Consider the following 18,809-nt stretch of genomic DNA (forward strand, 5'->3'; position numbering starts at 1 on the left):
GTTAAATGCCGGAGTGTTAGAGCCATCTTACTCACATTGGAACACACCAATTCTACCGGTGGAGAAATCTGGAACAGGAAAGTATCGTATGGCACATGATTTGCGTGCCATTAATGCCATATTGCACACTAACACTGTACCTGTTCCAAACCCTTACACTGCACTATCAGATATTAAGTGTGACCAAAAGTGGTTCACTTGTATTGACCTAGCAAATGCATTCTTTTGTCTTCCACTGCATGAGTCACTAAGAGACATTTTCTCATTCACATACAGAGGCAAAAAATTCAGATACACACGTCTACCACAAGGTTTTGCACTTTCTCCTGGCATTTTCAATCAGGTGCTCAAAGAGGCCCTGTCAACATGTAATTTGCCAGATGGATGTACATTGATTCAATATGTCGATGATCTTCTCATTGCAGCCCCGTCAGCAGCGGATTGTGCGGCAGCCTCGCTCGTCGTGTTGAATAGATTGGCGGAGTGTGGCTTCAAAGTGAGTAAAGAAAAGTTGCAATTGGTTCGACCTGAGGTAACATTTTTGGGTCGGGTAATCGCACACAAATCAGTGGGATTAATGAACACACACAGAGACCAAATTTTGACACACCCAAAACCGCGAACAGTGAGAGAAATGCTTTCTTTTCTTGGTTTGACAGGTTACAGCAGAAAGTTCATTCCTGACTATGTAGGTAAAACTGCCCCTTTAAGGGGCCTACTGAAGCAAGTTGGCGTTCGAAATCTTAAGGCTGAACTGCCTTGGACGCCTGACACTGAAATCGCTTTTATTGCATTAAAACAGGATCTGTCAAGAGCATCTGATTTGGTTACACCTAATTATGATGAGCCATTCTATTTGGATATTTCCGAAACAAACTCCGTCGTAAACGGGGTGTTGTTTCAGAAAAAAGGGGGGAGTAGGGATGTTCTCATGTATGTTAGTATAAAACTACATCCAACAGAAGCAAGACATCCCACATGCACACAACATGCAGCAGGGGTTGCCAAAGTCATTCAGAAGACAGCACATGTAGTGAGAGGACATCCACTAAAAATACTCACTACACATAGTATAGTGGCGTACGTGAACTCACAAGCATTTAGTATGACGCCACGGGCACAACAGAAATTGAGTAAAGTTTTGGAGGCTCCAAATTTGACATTCACACATGAAGGAACTAACATGGCAGATTTAATGGGAGCAGGGGAACCACATGACTGCGTCAAAAGAGCACAGGTTGAAGAAAAAATTAGAGAAGACCTGAAGGCGGAACCTATACCTGGAGCTGAGGATTGGTTCACAGATGGATGTTGCCACAGAGATGAAGAAGGACTAAAAACCGGCTATGCGGTGGTCTGTAGAGTAGGAAATGAGTATCAGGTCAAAGAAGCAGGAAGGATTGAGGGACAGCAGTCGGCTCAGAGAGCTGAAGTGATAGCCCTAGCTCGAGCTTTGAGGTTAGCTAAGGATATGAGAGTGAACATCTACACAGACTCAGCGTATGCATTTGGAGCAGCGCACGTGGAGCTGCCTCACTGGAAAAGAGCAGGATTCAGAACAGCAACCAACGCACCTATTTGCCACAAGAAGGAAATGGAGGAACTGGAGGAGGCCTTGGGCGATCCAAGAGAAGTGAGTATCATAAAATGCAAAGGGCACTCACAAGGAACCAGCATGGTGGCAAAAGGAAACCAGAAAGCGGACGAAGCCGCAAAGGAGGCAGCAGGCTATAAAGGACGGAGACAAATGATACAGGTAATTGCAGAAGAGGAAGGGCCAATTAACCAAACGGAGGAGGTCAAACAGGCCCAGGAGGAGGCATCCCCAGAGGAAAAGGGGGTGTGGAAAAACAAGGGAGCCTGGCAGGATGGAGGCTTGTGGAGGGGGCCAGACGGGCGTCCCGTGCTAACAGACAAAATGGCGAAACAGAAGGTGAGCGAGGCCCACGGGCTTGGACACGTCGGAATAGCACAGATGGAGAGAAATCTGTGTCACTGGTGGCACCCTAACCTCAGAGAAATGATAAGGGAGAAGGCCAAAAGGTGTCTAATCTGTGGAGCACACAATCCCAAGCCAGTGATCAAACCAGAATTGGGTAAGTTCCGGATGCCTGAGAGGCCGGGAGAGGAGATTGTCATTGATTTCACTGATATGATTGATTCAGGCCCTGGTGGTCTTCGTTATTTGTTGGTGTGTGTAGATGTACTGACCGGCTGGCCAGAGGCATGGGCGACTAAAAAGGAAGATGCGAGGACCGTGATCAAATGTTTAATCAATCATTATATTCCTCGACATGGGTTCCCTAAAAGGATTCGATCAGATAATGGAACCCACTTTAAAAATCAAGATTTGGCAAAGGTGGAAAAAATGTTGGGAGTTCAGCACAAATTTGGAACAGTGTATCATCCTCAATCCCAAGGGAAAGTAGAAAGGATGAATTTAAATTTGAAAAATAAATTAGCTAAAATCTGCGTGCAAATTCAATTCAATTTTCAATTCAATTTTATTTATATAGCGCCAAATCACAACAAATGTCGCCTCAAGGCGCTTCATAGATACAGAGAAAAGCCCAACAATCATATGACCCCCTATGAGCAAGCACTTTGGCGACAGTGGGAAGGAAAAACTCCCTTTTAACAGGAAGAAACCTCCGGCAGAACCAGGCTCAGGGAGGGGCGGCCATCTGCTGCGACCGGTTGGGGTGAGAGAAGGAAGACAGGATAAAAGACATGCTGTGGAAGAGAGACAGAGATTAATAACAGATATGATTCAATACAGAGAGGTCTATTAACACATAGTGAGTGAGAAAGGTGACTGGAAAGGAAAAACTCAATGCATCATGGGAATCCCCCGGCAGCCTACATCTATTGCAGCATAACTAAGGGAGGATTCAGGGTCACCTGGTCCAGCCCTAACTATATGCTTTAGCAAAAAGGAAAGTTTTAAGCCTAATCTTAAAAGTAGAGATAGTGTCTGTCTCCCGAATCCAAACTGGAAGCTGGTTCCACAGAAGAGGGGCCTGAAAACTGAAGGCTCTCCCTCCCATTCTACTTTTAAATACTCTAGGAACAACAAGTAGGCCTGCAGAGTGGGAGCGAAGTGCTCTAATAGGGTAATATGGTACTACAAGGTCATTAAGATAAGATGGGGCCTGATTATTTAAGACCTTGTATGTGAGGAGCAGGATTTTGAATTCAATTCTGGATTTAACAGGAAGCCAATGAAGGGAAGCCAAAACAGGAGAAATATGCTCTCTCTTTCTAGTCCCTGTCAGTACTCTTGCTGCAGCATTTTGGATTAACTGAAGGCTTTTCAGTGAGTTTTTTGGACATCCTGATAATAATGAATTGCAGTAGTCCAGCCTGGAAGTAATAAATGCATGAACTAGTTTTTCAGCATCACTCTGAGACAGGATATTTCTAATTTTAGAGATGTTGCGCAAATGGAAGAACGCAGTCTTACATATTTGTTTAATATGTGCGTTGAAGGACATATCCTGGTCAAAAATGACTCCAAGGTTCCTCACAGTGTTACTGGAGGCCAAGGTAATGCCATCCAGAGTAAGAATCTGGTTAGATACCATATTTCTAAGCTTTTCAGCGCCGAGTACAATGACCTCAGTTTTATCTGAGTTAAGAAGCAGAAAGTTAGTGGCCATCCAAGTCTTTATGTCTTTAAGACATTCCTGCAGTTTAACTAATTGGTGTGTGTTATCTGGCTTCATGGACAGATAGAGCTGGGTGTCATCTGCATAGCAGTGAAAATGTATGCTATGTCTTCTAATGATGCTGCCTAGGGGAAGCATGTATAATGTAAACAGAATTGGTCCTAGCACTGAACCCTGTGGAACTCCATAATTAACCTCAGTGTGTGAAGAGGACTCTCCATTTACATGCACAAATTGGAGTCTATTAGATAGATATGATACAAACCACTGCAGTGCAATACCTGTAATACCTACAGCATGTTCTAATCGCTCTAATAGGATATTATGGTCAACAGTATCGAACGCTGCACTAAGGTCAAGAAGGACAAGCACAGAGATGAGTCCACTGTCAGAGGCCATAAGAAGATCATTTGTAACCTTCACTAAAGCTGTTTCTGTGCTGTGATGAACTCTGAAACCTGACTGAAACTCTTCAAATAAACCATTCCTCTGCAGATGATCTGTTAGCTGTTTGACAACTACTCTTTCAAGGATTTTTGATATGAAAGGAAGGTTGGAGATTGGCCTATAATTAGCTAAGACTGCTGGGTCTAGAGATGGCTTTTTGAGTAAAGGTTTAACTGCAGCCACCTTGAAGGCCTGTGGTACATAGCCGATTATTAGAGATAGGTTGATCATATATAAGATCGAAGAATTAATCAATGGCAGGACTTCTTTGAGCAGTTTTGTAGGAATGGGGTCTAAAAGACACGTTGATGGTTTGGAGGAAGTAATTATTGAAGTTAACTCAGAAAGATCGATTGGAGAAAAAGAGTCTAACTTAACATCAATGGAACTAAGAGTAGCTGTAGATAATATTACATCTGTGGGATGATTATTGGTAATTTTTTCTCTAATGATAAAAATTTTATTTGTGAAGAAGTTCATGAAGTCATCACTAGTTAACGTTAAAGGGATGGTTGGCTCAAAAGAGCTCTGACTTTTTGTCAGCCTGGCTACAGTGCTGAAGACAAACCTGGGGTTGTTCTTATTTTCTTCAATCAGTGATGAGTAGTAAGCTGTTCTGGCTTTGCGGAGGGCTTTCTTATAAAGCAACAAACTATTTCTCCAGGCTAAATGATGATCCTCTAAATTTGTGACACGCCATTTCCTCTCCAGATTACGAGTCATCTGCTTTAGGGTACGTGTTTGAGAATTATACCACGGGGTCAGGTACTTCTGATTAGAGACCTTAGTTTTCACCGGAGCTACAGTATCCAGAGTCGTACGTAGTGAGGAGGTGAAATTATTAACAAGATAATCGACCTCTGTTGGGGTAGCGTTCAGATAGCTGCTCTGCTCTGTGTTGGTACAGGGCATTGACGATGATAACAGTGGCTGGATTATATTCTTAAACTTAGTTACAGCGCTTTCAGAAAGACATCTACTTTGATAAAGTCCACTCTCCACTGCTGCGTAATCAATTATTGTAAATGTAAATGTTATCAAGAAATGATCAGACAGGAGAGGGTTTTCAGGAAACACTGTTAAATGTTCAGTTTCTATGCCATATGTTAAAACAAGATCTAGAGTGTGATTAAAGTGGTGGGTGGGTTCTTTTACATTTTGAGAGAAACCAATTGAGTCTAACAACAGATTAAATGCCATGTTGAGGCTGTCATTTTTAGCATCAACATGGATGTTAAAATCACCCACAATAATTATTTTATCTGAGCTCAGAACTAAATTAGATATAAAGTCTGAGAAATCAGACAGAAACTCTGTGTAAGGCCCAGGTGGACGATAGATGATAACAAGTAAGACTGGTTTCTGAGTTTCACAGCTGGGGTGGACAATGTTAAGCATCAGGCTTTCAAATGAATTAAAAGTCTGTCTTGGTCTTTCATTAATTAATAGACTGGTGTGAAAAATTGCTGCCAAACCGCCCCCTCGACCTGTGCTTCGAGATTTCTGGTAGTTAGAATGACTCGGGGGTGTTGATTCATTTAAACTAACATAATCATCCTGCTGCAACCAGGTTTCTGTAAGGCAGAGTAAATCAATTTGTTGATCAATTATTAAGTCATGTACTAACAGAGACTTGGAGGAGAGAGACCTAATATTTAATAATCCACATTTCACTGTTTTACTCTTTGGTTCAGATGTGGATACTGTATTGTTCTTTCTTTGTAAATGTTTAAGTTGTTTGTTGCTGGTTTTTAGTTTGTTTTTTGTCTTTTTGGAAGCAGACACAGTCTCTATGGAGATGGGTTTTTGGGGGGGTAGCAGGAGGAGAGAAGCTGCAGAGAGGCGTGTAAGACTGCAACTCTGCTTCCTGGTCCCAACTCTGGATAGTCATGTTTTGAGGGGTTTAATAAATTTGTCGATATTTCTAGAAATGAGAGCTGCTCCATCCAAAGTGGGATGGATGCCATCTCTCCTAACAAGACCAGGTTTCCTCCAGAAGGTTTGCCAATTATCTATGAAGCCCACATCATTTCTGGGACACCACTCAGACAGCCAGCAATTTAAGGAGAACATGCGGCTAAACATGTCACTCCTGGTCTGATTGGGGAGGGGACCAGAGAAAACTACAGAGTCCGACATTGTTTTGGCAAAGTTACACACCGATTCAATATTGATTTTAGTGACCTCCGATTGGCGTAACCGGGTGTCATTACTGCCGACGTGAATTATGATTTTACTGAATTTACGTTTACCCTTAGCCAGCAGTTTTAAATTTCCTTCAATGTCGCCTGCTCTGGCCCCTGGAAGACAATTGACTATGGTTGCCGGTGTCTCTAGCTTCACATGTCTGAGAACAGAATCACCAATTACCAGAGTTTGACCCCCAGCGGGTGTGTCGCAGAGTGGGGAAAAACGGTTAGACACATGAACGGGTTGGTGGTGTACCTGGGGCTTCTGTTTAGGACTACGCTTCCTCCTCACCGTTACCCAGCCGTCTTTCCCCAGCTGCTTGGGATTTGCCGGGGAACAGCTAGCGGGGCCTACGCTATCTTCGGCTGCACCAGCTACAGGGGCCTGGCTAGCTAAGGGTGAGAGAAGGGTGCAAAGCCGAGTCTCCAGATCAGTAATCCTGGCCTCCAGAGCTGCAAATATGCTACATTTGTTACAGATATCATTACTGCTAAAGGAGGCCGAGGAGTAACTAAACATCTGACACAATGAGCAAGAAAGTGCAGAAGGGACAGGTGAAGTAGCCATGGTGCTAACGGGTCGGCTACGAGCTAAGCTAGCGAAACAGTACAGAGACAGTGAGTGAATACTTTGGCTATAAATTAGGTAGTGAGTACACAGAAAGTGTGCTTCGGATGAAGCACGTGAAGATTATACTGTGGAAGAAAAAAAGAATGTATTTAAAAGTTGTTAATTAAACTGCTAAGCAAATAAGCTACTCAGAAACACCACTGTGTTTGAGCAGGAACAGGAAGCGATACTATACCACAGAGCCAGTGTTGCCAACTCCTCAGTCTGCCCGTGCAAACAGGGCTCAATTGGGTCGCGGCCCTGCCGATTGCGTTGATGACCATAAGATGTTCTGTTAATCAGTCCACAGGTTTCACGCCATACGAGCTGCTGACTGGGAGACAGTTTCCGGCACCTTGGACGGTGGGCCCGGTCGAACAGGGCCCGAGAGGGAACAGGTCTCACGCAGACTATTGGAACGAGTTAAAGGCGCTTGTGTCCAGCTTCACAAAGCAGGCGGCTTGTGAAAAACCCCCAGGAGAAGGAGAGGTCCCAGACGCGAGAGTGGTGTGGCTGAAGGTCATCAAACGAAAGTGGAAGGAACCTCGTTGGACTGGCCCATACGAGGTGTTTGCCCGGACGGCGAAAGCGGTTCAACTGAAAGGGAAAGGCGACAACTGGTACCATTGGTCGCAGTGTGCACCGGCACACGACAGCTGGGTGGAAAAAATTGCAACTCCATCCAACACAGGTGAAAAACAGAGGCAGAATAAACCCTCACACCTGTGCAACGGGCCGACCGGTAGTCTATCTGGGAGGCCGAAGAACGAAGACCAGCTTAGGAGGAAGTCACCGCGACAGCAAAAAGGAGCGGTATCAAATTGAAGATTTCACATAAAGGCTTTGATAAGAAGAGTTTTGAACTTGTATGTAAAAAAAAAAAAAAAAAAAGACTAAAAATAACAAAAAACAAGTCATACATGATACAATGCCATCACAACAATCAGAAACCTGTGATGAGAGAGAAGTTACAAAAATTAACAAAATGTTACTTCGTTTGATGTTAACTATGTTATTAATCACCGCTATATGTTTTTTGGTTTATTTGTTGCAGACCGGCCCACGCAGACTGTCTGAGCACGGAGGTCATTCCAGCCCAGCCCCACTCGATATACCACTCAGTGAACTCAAGTCGCGGGCGAGAATGAAGCGCGAAATCTCTGGTAAAACGGATGAGTGTCTCAGCACTTATGGTGGTTTAGAATTAGATTATGTTAACGGCTCCACAACCTCTTTTACGTTTGATTTGTGTGATGTTTTTAATTGTAAGGGCGCGAGCGGCGATTGGCGAGGATACAATGTGTGGATCTGCTGGGATTACTCAGTGAGTACACACTGCGAAAGGGGAAATCGGCCTTATGACGGGTGGTGTAGGAATTGGAATCAGGTAAAGGGTTATACTGGGGAAAACTGGGAACCGTCAGAATTAGGACCAGGAAATGAGCTTAAACTTCAAAGGGATTACAGTCCATCTAAAAATCTGTTAACTTTGTCATTGGGGAATTGGCAGCGGGAAAAACCTGTATATTTAGTTGTGGGCGTGGAAACTGCAGGAGTTGATCCAAAAAGGTTAATTAAAGTTAATTTCTTAGGAAAACATAACATAGTACAGTCAGTTAGAAAAGAAACAGCAACACCCGTGACTTTCAATCCAATCAACTCTGTTACTTCTTTTACAGGCCAGAAAGGAAGCGGGTCGTCGGAGGCGGTACCGGAGGAGCAGGAACCAAGCGGTAGACGGGTCCTGTCGGTGGACTACAGCACATTAAAACCTCGAGATTTGATTGAACGCGCCACCGGGTTCAGTGACAGTAACATCTGGCTGGACTGGATGGCTCAAAATGCGAGAGAACAAAAATTGTCTAATTGTGTAGCTTGTGCTTCCGCTAGACCGCGTTTGTTCACAGAGCCTGCGCCACTGCATCCAGAGGATCAGTGGGGCTATAATTGCATGTTGCGAATGACGAGAGAAGTAGTGAATAGTGGAAATTGCACTGTTTTGTCCAGTTTATTTCCCCCTATCCACAAATACACCCAAGTAGGACCGTTTATGCCTAGAAAAGATAATTATACGTGTTTTAAGTTCTCCACCGATAAAGTAAAGTATAATTTGGGAGAAATTGATCCCAGTTGGTGTTCTGTTACACACATGGGGAGGACCACAAATAATGTAAGTGATGCATCTACATTGATTGGAACTTGGGCCAGGAGCGGGCTGTATTATTATTGCGGCCACAAGACTCTTTTGGTTCGTGTTCCTCTGGGAAGCGTGGGGACGTGCGCGATGGTGAGACTAGGAGCGCCACTTATGCTAATTGGAAATCAGGTAAAAGCGACCCCACAGCGCAACACACGCACATTGGCAGCCAGACGCAAGAGACACATTTTGCTAAAAAGACAAATTGATGGAACACATGTTTATGACCCTAGAATGAATTCACCAACCTGGATCGACTCCATTGGAGTGCCCAGGGGGGTTCCAAGTGAATATAAACTTGCTGACCAAATAGCAGCCGGTTTTGAAAATCTTCCAATAATCTCTGCTTTCTTTCCAGTGACCCCAAACAAGAACGTAGACAGGATTAATTATGTTCATTATAATGTGCTGAGACTCTCTAACCTGACCAGAGACGGGATGGAGGGGTTAGCGGAGCAGGTGGGTCCCACCTCATTAATGGGTGTGCAAAATAGGATGGCCCTTGATATGCTATTAGCAGAAAAAGGGGGCGTTTGTGCCATGTTTGGAGATCAGTGCTGCACCTTCATTCCAAACAACACCGCTCCGGACGGCTCAGTGACTCGGGCTCTTGAGGGCTTAAAGAGCCTGTCTGAAACGATGCATGATCACTCAGGAGTTGACAATCCGCTGGAGGGCTGGATGGACTCGGTGTTCGGACGGTGGAAAGGGCTTGTGCTTTCGGTCATGCTTACTTTGTCTATTTTGGTGGGTATTTTTGTTATTTGTGGGTGTTGTTTTATTCCTTGTGCCAGAGCATTGTTAGAGAAAGTGATCACAAGGGCAGTGGACCCTACAGTTGTGACTCCAATGTCCATGATGCCACTGATGCACGTAGAACAGGCTGTGTAGATCAAGAATTGATATAACATTTTGGTGTTGTGACCTCTGGATTCTCCTAGAGGTCAACAGAGGGAATTGTCGGGTGAAAAGGGGTGTTTTACTTCATTTTTAGCAGAATCATCATCATTATATCAGAATCGTTTAATAAGCATTGCATTAAACATTGATTGAAGTTATTGACATTACATTTAACTTTTGTATTACAGTGATTGTTATAACCTGGTGTTAATCTTTTTTACAGGTGTCAGAATAATTATATGATCTCTCTTTGCAGGTGTAAACATGATCACCTTATACATATGGCAGTTTGTTGCTTATTATAAGAGTTGTGCCCGAGTTAATAAAGGTTAAAAACTTCAGTCAGCGTTATGACTGGCTGATCCATGGTGTGGGATGACTTTGGGCCCAGGAGGTTGCACGCGCTTACATAACACTGATATTATGTGATTCTTTGTGATTTTTATTCAGTTATATCTTTTTAACTAAACTTTGCTTTGTTTATTTGTCTCTTTTGATTCTATGTTGATGTACTTTTTTAACATGTTCAAAATAAAGATTCAATCAATCAATTTATTAAGTTTTTAAGTAATGGTAGTTCATTAAACCAACATGCATTTAATATTGTAGCCCTGACTCAGCGTATTATACACAGGTCAACTTGATCATTTGGAAAACCTTGCAGCTGTAATGTTGTGTCTCCGTAGGGGACAGTTGGCTCCGAGGAGAGGCGCTGGAGCCAGTGTCTGTCCTCGAGACGAAGAGAATGTTTTTCTTGATGTGTCTAAAGTTGTCAATATTGACTGTATTGTATTATCTGTACGCATGAGGGGGCGTTCTAATACCCTGATTTTCATAAAACAATGAGTGTGTGGAGTTTGTATTGAGATCTGATGCTGTCTGATGTATGGTGTCCATCTCCCACGCGTGTGTTCATTAAATCATCGTTTGACTTGACCCGGCCGGTCCAGTGTGGTTATTTTGAGTTTTCCTCCTGTATCCCTCCTCAATATTTGAATCCGTAACAGTGTGTGTGTGTGTGTTCCAGATATGACCCTGTTTGACTCCCAAAGCTGGTGCTAAGAGTCCAGCGGTCCCCCTATCAAAGGGCTCTTATACTTAACCAGATACAGATTAGGTGTCCTCCTACACCATAAATCAGTAAGAGAGGGTACGACCTCACTCATGGCCCCAAGTGGTGTGTTCATGCCAGAGCACTCTGGAAGGCACACAGAGTCTTTACAGACTACTGAGGATCAAACCTCTATCATTATGCAATCAATTATAAAACTCTAAGCACATATGAGTAAATATAAATGACAATCAACAATATAAACCTTACAGCTGGTTTTAATAACAGAATTTATTTGTTTCTCAAATGAGAAAGAGCTATCGAGAAACACTCCTAAATCTTTAGTTCTTAACTTTTCCAGTGGGCCAAGGTCAACATTATCTGCTAATGCTAACTAGGCTGCCGTTATTAACTAATGCTAATTTGATGTGAATTAGCATTATGCACTAATGCTAACACTCACTTTTTAACAATGTGAGTAGCTAATGCTAACACTATTTCCCTTAACTTTATAAAAATGTGAACGGCTAATGCTAACACTCTTTTCTCTAGCATTACAACATCTGAGCTGCTAATGCTAAGTAGGCCGCCATTAGTACCTACGTCTAATTTAAGGCAAATACAAAATCAGAACCTAATGCTCATATCGTTTTCCTTTGCTTTATAACAATGTGAGCAGCTACTGCTAAATAGCATTGGCTAATAACAGCAGTCTAATTTAATGCAAGTTAGCATCATTTGCATTATAACGATGTGAGGAGTTAATGCTAAGTATGCTGCCATTAGCAGCTAATTCTAATTAGGGGTGAATAATTATTACCAGCTAATGCTAATATCGTTTTCTCTTCCCTTTTAACAATGTGAGCAGCTAGTGCTAGGTAGGCTGATGCTAGCAGCTAATGCTAAAGCTAAAGCTAATTTGATGTGAATTAGCATTACATTAGTGAAGAGTTAATGCTAAGTAGACTGCCATTAGCAGGTAATGCTAATTTTAGGTGAATAGGATTTGGCAACTAATGCTAATACCATATTTTCTTGCTTTATAACAATGTGACCAGCTAATGCTAAGTAGGTTGCCGTTATTAGCTAATACTAATTTGAGGTGAATTAGCATTATCCGCTTATGCTTACAATGTTTTTTCGTACTTGTTAACAATATGAGTAGCTAATGTGAACACTATTTTTCATTCAATTTTAACTTTTCCCCTGCGATGTGAAGAGTTAATGCTAAATAGGACGCCATTAGTGGCCAATTCTAATTTTAGGTGAATAACCATTAGCAGCTAATGCTAATACCATGTTTTCTAATTTGACGTGAATTAGCATCATCCGTTAATGCTAACTCTTTTCCCTTGCATTATAACAATGTGAGCAGCTAATGCTAAGAAGGCTGCTGTTATTAGCTAATGCTAATTTGATGCGAGTTTAGCATTATCGGGTAATGCTAACACTTTTCCCTTCTCTTTTAACAATGTTTGCAGCTAGTGCTAGGTAGGCTGATGCTAGCAGCTAATGCTAATTTGATGTAAATTAGCATTATATTAGTTAGGAGTTAATACTAAGTAGACTGCCATTAGTGGCTAATGCTAATTTTAGGTAAATAGGAATTGGCAGCTAATGCTAATACCATATTTTCTTGCTTTATAACAATGTGACCAGCTAATACTTTGTAGGTTGCCGTTATTAGCTAATACTAATTTGAGGTGAATTAGCATTATCCCCTTCTGCTAACAAAGTTTTTTCTTACTTTTTAACAATACGAGTAGCTAATGTGAACACCTTTTTTATTCAATTTTAACTTTTCCCCTGCGATGTGAAGAGTTAATGCTAAATAGGACGCCATTAGTGGCTAATTTTAATTTTAGATGAAAAACCATTAAAAGCTGATGCTAATACCAAATTTTCTTGCTATATATCAATATCAGTAGCTAATGCTAGGTATGTAGCCATCATTAGCTAATGCTAATTTAGGTGAATTAGCATTATCCATTAATGCTAACAATGTTTTTGCCAACTCTTTTCCCTTGCATTATAACAATATGAGCAGCTAATGCTAAGAATGCTGCGATTATTAAGTAATGCTAATTATTATGTGTGTTAGCATTATCCGCTGCTGCTAGCAATGTTTTATCTTACCTTTTAACAATATCAGCAGCTAATGCTAACATTAGTTTCATTTCAGTTAAGCCTATTTAGCATTAATTAACTTTATTTAGCATTAAGAAGTTTATGCTAAATAGGCTACCATTAGTGGCTAATGCTAATTTTAGGTGAATAATCATTAGCAACTAATGCTAATACCATATTTTCTTGATTTCTTACAATGTGAGCAGCTATTGCTAAGTAGGTTGCCGTTATTAGCTAATGCTAATTTATCCGCTAATGCTAACAATGTTTTTTCTTACATTTTAACAATGTGATGTGTGTTACCGTTAATAACTATTGCTAATTTGATGTGAATTAGAATTATCAAATAATGCTAACTACTTTCCCTTGCATTATAACAATGTGAGGAGCTAATGCTAAGAAGGCTGCTGTTATTAGGTAATGCTAATTTGATGTGAGGTTGTTAGCATTATCGGGTAATGCTAACACTTTTCCCTTCCCTTTTAATAATGTCAGCAGCTAGTGCTAAATAGGCTGATGTTAGCAAATAATGCTAACTTGATGTGAATTAGCATTGAATTAGTGATGAGTTAATGTTAAGTAGACTGCCATAAGTCGCTAAAGCTAATTTTAGATAAATAGAAATTGGCACTAATGCTAATACCATATTTTTTTGGCTTATAACAATGTGACCAGCTAATGCTAAGCAGGTGCCGTTATTAGCTAAGACTAATTTGAGGTGAATTAGCATTATCCGTTTATGCTAACAATGTTTTATTAGAATTAGCCATTAGTGGCTAACTCTAATTTTAGATAAAAAAAGCATTAACAGCTAATGTTCACACTGTTACGAAATCTACCGTTATAAACTAATGCTAATTTGATGTGAATTAACATTATCCGATAATGGTAACTCTTTTCCCCTGCATTACAACGACGTCAGGAGTTAATGCTAAGTAGGCTGCCATTAGGGGCTAACTCTAATTAGGGGTGAATAATTATTAGCAGCTAATGCTAATTTGATGTGAATTAGCATTATATTAGTGAGCAGTTAATGCTAATTTGATGTGAATTAGCATTATATTAGTGAGCAGTTAATGCTAAGTAGGCTGCCCTTATTAACTAATTCAATTCAATTCAATTCAATTCAATTTTATTTATATAGCGCCAAATCACAACAAATGTCGCCTCAAGGCGCTTCATAGATACAGAGAAAAGCCCAACAATCATATGACCCCCTATGAGCAAGCACTTTGGCGACAGTGGGAAGGAAAAACTCCCTTTTAACAGGAAGAAACCTCCGGCAGAACCAGGCTCAGGGAGGGGCGGCCATCTGCTGCGACCGGTTGGGGTGAGAGAAGGAAGACAGGATAAAAGACATGCTGTGGAAGAGAGACAGAGATTAATAACAGATATGATTCAATACAGAGAGGTCTATTAACACATAGTGAGTGAGAAAGGTGACTGGAAAGGAAAAACTCAATGCATCATGGGAATCCCCCAGCAGCCTACATCTATTGCAGCATAACTAAGGGAGGATTCAGGGTCACCTGGTCCAGCCCTAACTATATGCTTTAGCAAAAAGGAAAGTTTTAAGCCTAATCTTAAAAGTAGAGATAGTGTCTGTCTCCCGAATCCAAACTGGAAGCTGGTTCCACAGAAGAGGGGCCTGAAAACTGAAGGCTCTCCCTCCCATTCTACTTTTAAATACTCTAGGAACAACAAGTAGGCCTGCAGAGTGGGAGCGAAGTGCTCTAATAGGGTAATATGGTACTACAAGGTCATTAAGATAAGATGGGGCCTGATTATTTAAGACCTTGTATGTGAGGAGCAGGATTTTGAATTCAATTCTGGATTTAACAGGAAGCCAATGAAGGGAAGCCAAAACAGGAGAAATATGCTCTCTCTTTCTAGTCCCTGTCAGTACTCTTGCTGCAGCATTTTGGATTAACTGGAGGCTTTTCAGTGAGTTTTTTGGACATCCTGATAATAATGAATTGCAGTAGTCCAGCCTGGAAGTAATAAATGCATGAACTAGTTTTTCAGCATCACTCTGAGACAGGATATTTCTAATTTTAGAGATGTTGCGCAAATGGAAGAACGCAGTCTTACATATTTGTTTAATATGTGCGTTGAAGGACATATCCTGGTCAAAAATGACTCCAAGGTTCCTCACAGTGTTACTGGAGGCCAAGGTAATGCCATCCAGAGTAAGAATCTGGTTAGATACCATATTTCTAAGCTTTTCAGCGCCGAGTACAATGACCTCAGTTTTATCTGAGTTAAGAAGCAGAAAGTTAGTGGCCATCCAAGTCTTTATGTCTTTAAGACATTCCTGCACCTGCATTTAACTAATTGGTGTGTGTTATCTGGCTTTATGGACAGATAGAGCTGGGTGTCATCTGCATAGCAGTGAAAATGTATGCTATGTCTTCTAATGATGCTGCCTAGGGGAAGCATGTATAATGTAAACAGAATTGGTCCTAGCACTGAACCCTGTGGAACTCCATAATTAACCTCAGTGTGTGAAGAGGACTCTCCATTTCCATGCACAAATTGGAGTCTATTAGATAGATATGATACAAACCACTGCAGTGCAATACCTGTAATACCTACAGCATGTTCTAATCGCTCTAACAGGATATTATGGTCAACAGTATCGAACGCTGCACTAAGGTCAAGAAGGACAAGCACAGAGATGAGTCCACTGTCAGAGGCCATAAGAAGATCATTTGTAACCTTCACTAAAGCTGTTTCTGTGCTGTGATGAACTCTGAAACCTGACTGAAACTCTTCAAATAAACCATTCCTCTGCAGATGATCTGTTAGCTGTTTGACAACTACTCTTTCAAGGATTTTTGATATGAAAGGAAGGTTGGAGATTGGCCTATAATTAGCTAAGACTGCTGGGTCTAGAGATGGCTTTTTGAGTAAAGGTTTAACTGCAGCCACCTTGAAGGCCTGTGGTACATAGCCGATTATTAGAGATAGGTTGATCATATATAAGATCGAAGAATTAATCAATGGCAGGACTTCTTTAAGCAGTTTTGTAGGAATGGGGTCTAAAAGACACGTTGATGGTTTGGAGGAAGTAATTATTGAAGTTAACTCAGAAAGATCGATTGGAGAAAAAGAGTCTAGCTTAACATCAATGGAACTAAGAGTAGCTGTAGATAATATTACATCTGTGGGATGATTATTGGTAATTTTTTCTCTAATGATAAAAATTTTATTTGTGAAGAAGTTCATGAAGTCATCACTAGTTAACGTTAAAGGGATGATTGGCTCAAAAGAGCTCTGACTTTTTGTCAGAATGGCTACAGTGCTGAAGAGAAACCTGGGGTTGTTCTTATTTTCTTCAATCAGTGATGAGTAGTAAGCTGTTCTGGCTTTGCGGAGGGCTTTCTTATAAAGCAACAAACTATTTCTCCAGGCTAAATGATGATCCTCTAAATTTGTGACACGCCATTTCCTCTCCAGATTACGAGTCATCTGCTTTAGGGTACGTGTTTGAGAATTATACCACGGGGTCAGGTACTTCTGATTAGAGACCTTAGTTTTCACCGGAGCTACAGTATCCAGAGTCGTACGTAGTGAGGAGGTGAAATTATTAACAAGATAATCGACCTCTGTTGGGGTAGCGTTCAGATAGCTGCTCTGCTCTGTGTTGGTACAGGGCATTGACGATGATAACAGTGGCTGGATTATATTCTTAAACTTAGTTACAGCGCTTTCAGAAAGACATCTACTTTGATAAAGTCCACTCTCCACTGCTGCGTAATCAATTATTGTAAATGTAAATGTTATCAAGAAATGATCAGACAGGAGAGGGTTTTCAGGAAACACTGTTAAATGTTCAGTTTCTATGCCATATGTTAAAACAAGATCTAGAGTGTGATTAAAGTGGTGGGTGGGTTCTTTTACATTTTGAGAGAAACCAATTGAGTCTAACAACAGATTAAATGCCATGTTGAGGCTTTCATTTTTGGCATCAACATGGATGTTAAAATCACCCACAATAATTATTTTATCTGAGCTCAGAACTAAATTAGATATAAAGTCTGAGAAATCAGACAGAAACTCTGTGTAAGGCCCAGGTGGACGATAGATGATAACAAGTAAGACTGGTTTCTGAGTTTCACAGCTGGGGTGGACAATGTTAAGCATCAGGCTTTCAAATGAATTAAAAGTCTGTCTTGGTCTTTCATTAATTAATAGACTGGTGTGAAAAATTGCTGCCAAACCGCCCCCTCGACCTGTGCTTCGAGATTTCTGGTAGTTAGAATGACTCGGGGGTGTTGATTCATTTAAACTAACATAATCATCCTGCTGCAACCAGGTTTCTGTAAGGCAGAGTAAATCAATTTGTTGATCAATTATTAAGTCATGTACTAACAGAGACTTGGAGGAGAGAGACCTAATATTTAATAATCCACATTTCACTGTTTTACTCTTTGGTTCAGATGTGGATACTGTATTGTTCTTTCTTTGTAAATGTTTAAGTTGTTTGTTGCTGGTTTTTAGTTTGTTTTTTGTCTTTTTGGAAGCAGACACAGTCTCTATGGAGATGGGTTTTTGGGGGGGTAGCAGGAGGAGAGAAGCTGCAGAGAGGCGTGTAAGACTGCAACTCTGCTTCCTGGTCCCAACTCTGGATAGTCATGTTTTGAGGGGTTTAATAAATTTGTCGATATTTCTAGAAATGAGAGCTGCTCCATCCAAAGTGGGATGGATGCCATCTCTCCTAACAAGACCAGGTTTCCTCCAGAAGGTTTGCCAATTATCTATGAAGCCCACATCATTTCTGAGACACCACTCAGACAGCCAGCAATTTAAGGAGAACATGCGGCTAAACATGTCACTCCTGGTCTGATTGGGGAGGGGACCAGAGAAAACTACAGAGTCCGACATTGTTTTGGCAAAGTTGCACACCGATTCAATATTGATTTTAGTGACCTCCGATTGGCATAACCGGGTGTCATTACTGCCGACGTGAATTATGATTTTACTGAATTTACGTTTACCCTTAGCCAGCAGTTTTAAATTTCCTTCAATGTCGCCTGCTCTGGCCCCTGGAAGACAATTGACTATGGTTGCCGGTGTCTCTAGCTTCACATGTCTGAGAACCGAATCACCAATTACCAGAGTTTGACCCCCAGCGGGTGTGTCACCGAGTGGGGAAAAACGGTTAGACACATGAACGGGTTGGTGGTGTACCTGGGGCTTCTGTTTAGGACTATGCTTCCTCCTCACCGTTACCCAGCCGCCTTCTTTCCGCAGCTGCTTGGGATTTGCCGGGGAACAGCTAGCGGGGCCTACGCTATCTTCGGCTGCACCAGCTACAGGGGCCTGGCTAGCTAAGGGTGAGAGAAGGGTGCAAAGCCGAGTCTCCAGATCAGTAATCCTGGCCTCCAGAGCTGCAAATATGCTACATTTGTTACAGATATCATTACTGCTAAAGGAGGCCGAGGAGTAACTAAACATCTGACACAATGAGCAAGAAAGCGCAGAAGGGACAGGTGAAGTAGCCATGGTGCTAACGGGTCGGCTACGAGCTAAGCTAGCGAAACAGTACAGAGACAGTGAGTGAATACTTTGGCTATAAATTAGGTAGTGAGTACACAGAAAGTGTGCTTCGGATGAA

The 18,809-nt window shown here is 41.5% G+C and overlaps 2 protein-coding genes across 10 annotated transcripts in view; one reads left to right on the forward strand and one right to left on the reverse strand.

Annotated features, from left to right (window-relative positions):
- Positions 1 to 18,809, reverse strand: part of LOC118456097 (protein NLRC3-like) — a 559,092-nt gene that overhangs the window by 451,622 nt on the left and 88,661 nt on the right. The gene's annotated exons all lie outside the window — the stretch shown is intronic.
- LOC148101075 (uncharacterized) lies at positions 684 to 7,780 on the forward strand. Its single transcript, XM_087845772.1, has 2 exons — positions 684 to 2,096; positions 7,225 to 7,780. The coding sequence occupies exons 1-2, from the start codon at positions 932 to 934 to the stop codon at positions 7,737 to 7,739; spliced, it is 1,680 nt and encodes a 559-aa protein (XP_087701898.1). The 5' UTR covers positions 684 to 931; the 3' UTR covers positions 7,740 to 7,780.

Source organism: Neolamprologus brichardi, chromosome 9, assembly GCF_056152115.1.
Source record: "Neolamprologus brichardi isolate AB-2024 chromosome 9, ASM5615211v1, whole genome shotgun sequence".
NCBI lineage: Eukaryota > Metazoa > Chordata > Actinopteri > Cichliformes > Cichlidae > Neolamprologus > Neolamprologus brichardi.

Coding starts and splice junctions, on each gene's coding strand:
- LOC148101075 (XM_087845772.1), top strand. CDS start 932: ATGTATGTTAGTATAAAACTACATCCAACAGAAGCAAGACATCCCACA. Junction 2,097..7,224: donor AGTGATCAAACCAGAATTGG/GTAAGTTCCGGA, acceptor ATCAGTCCACAG/GTTTCACGCCATACGAGCTG.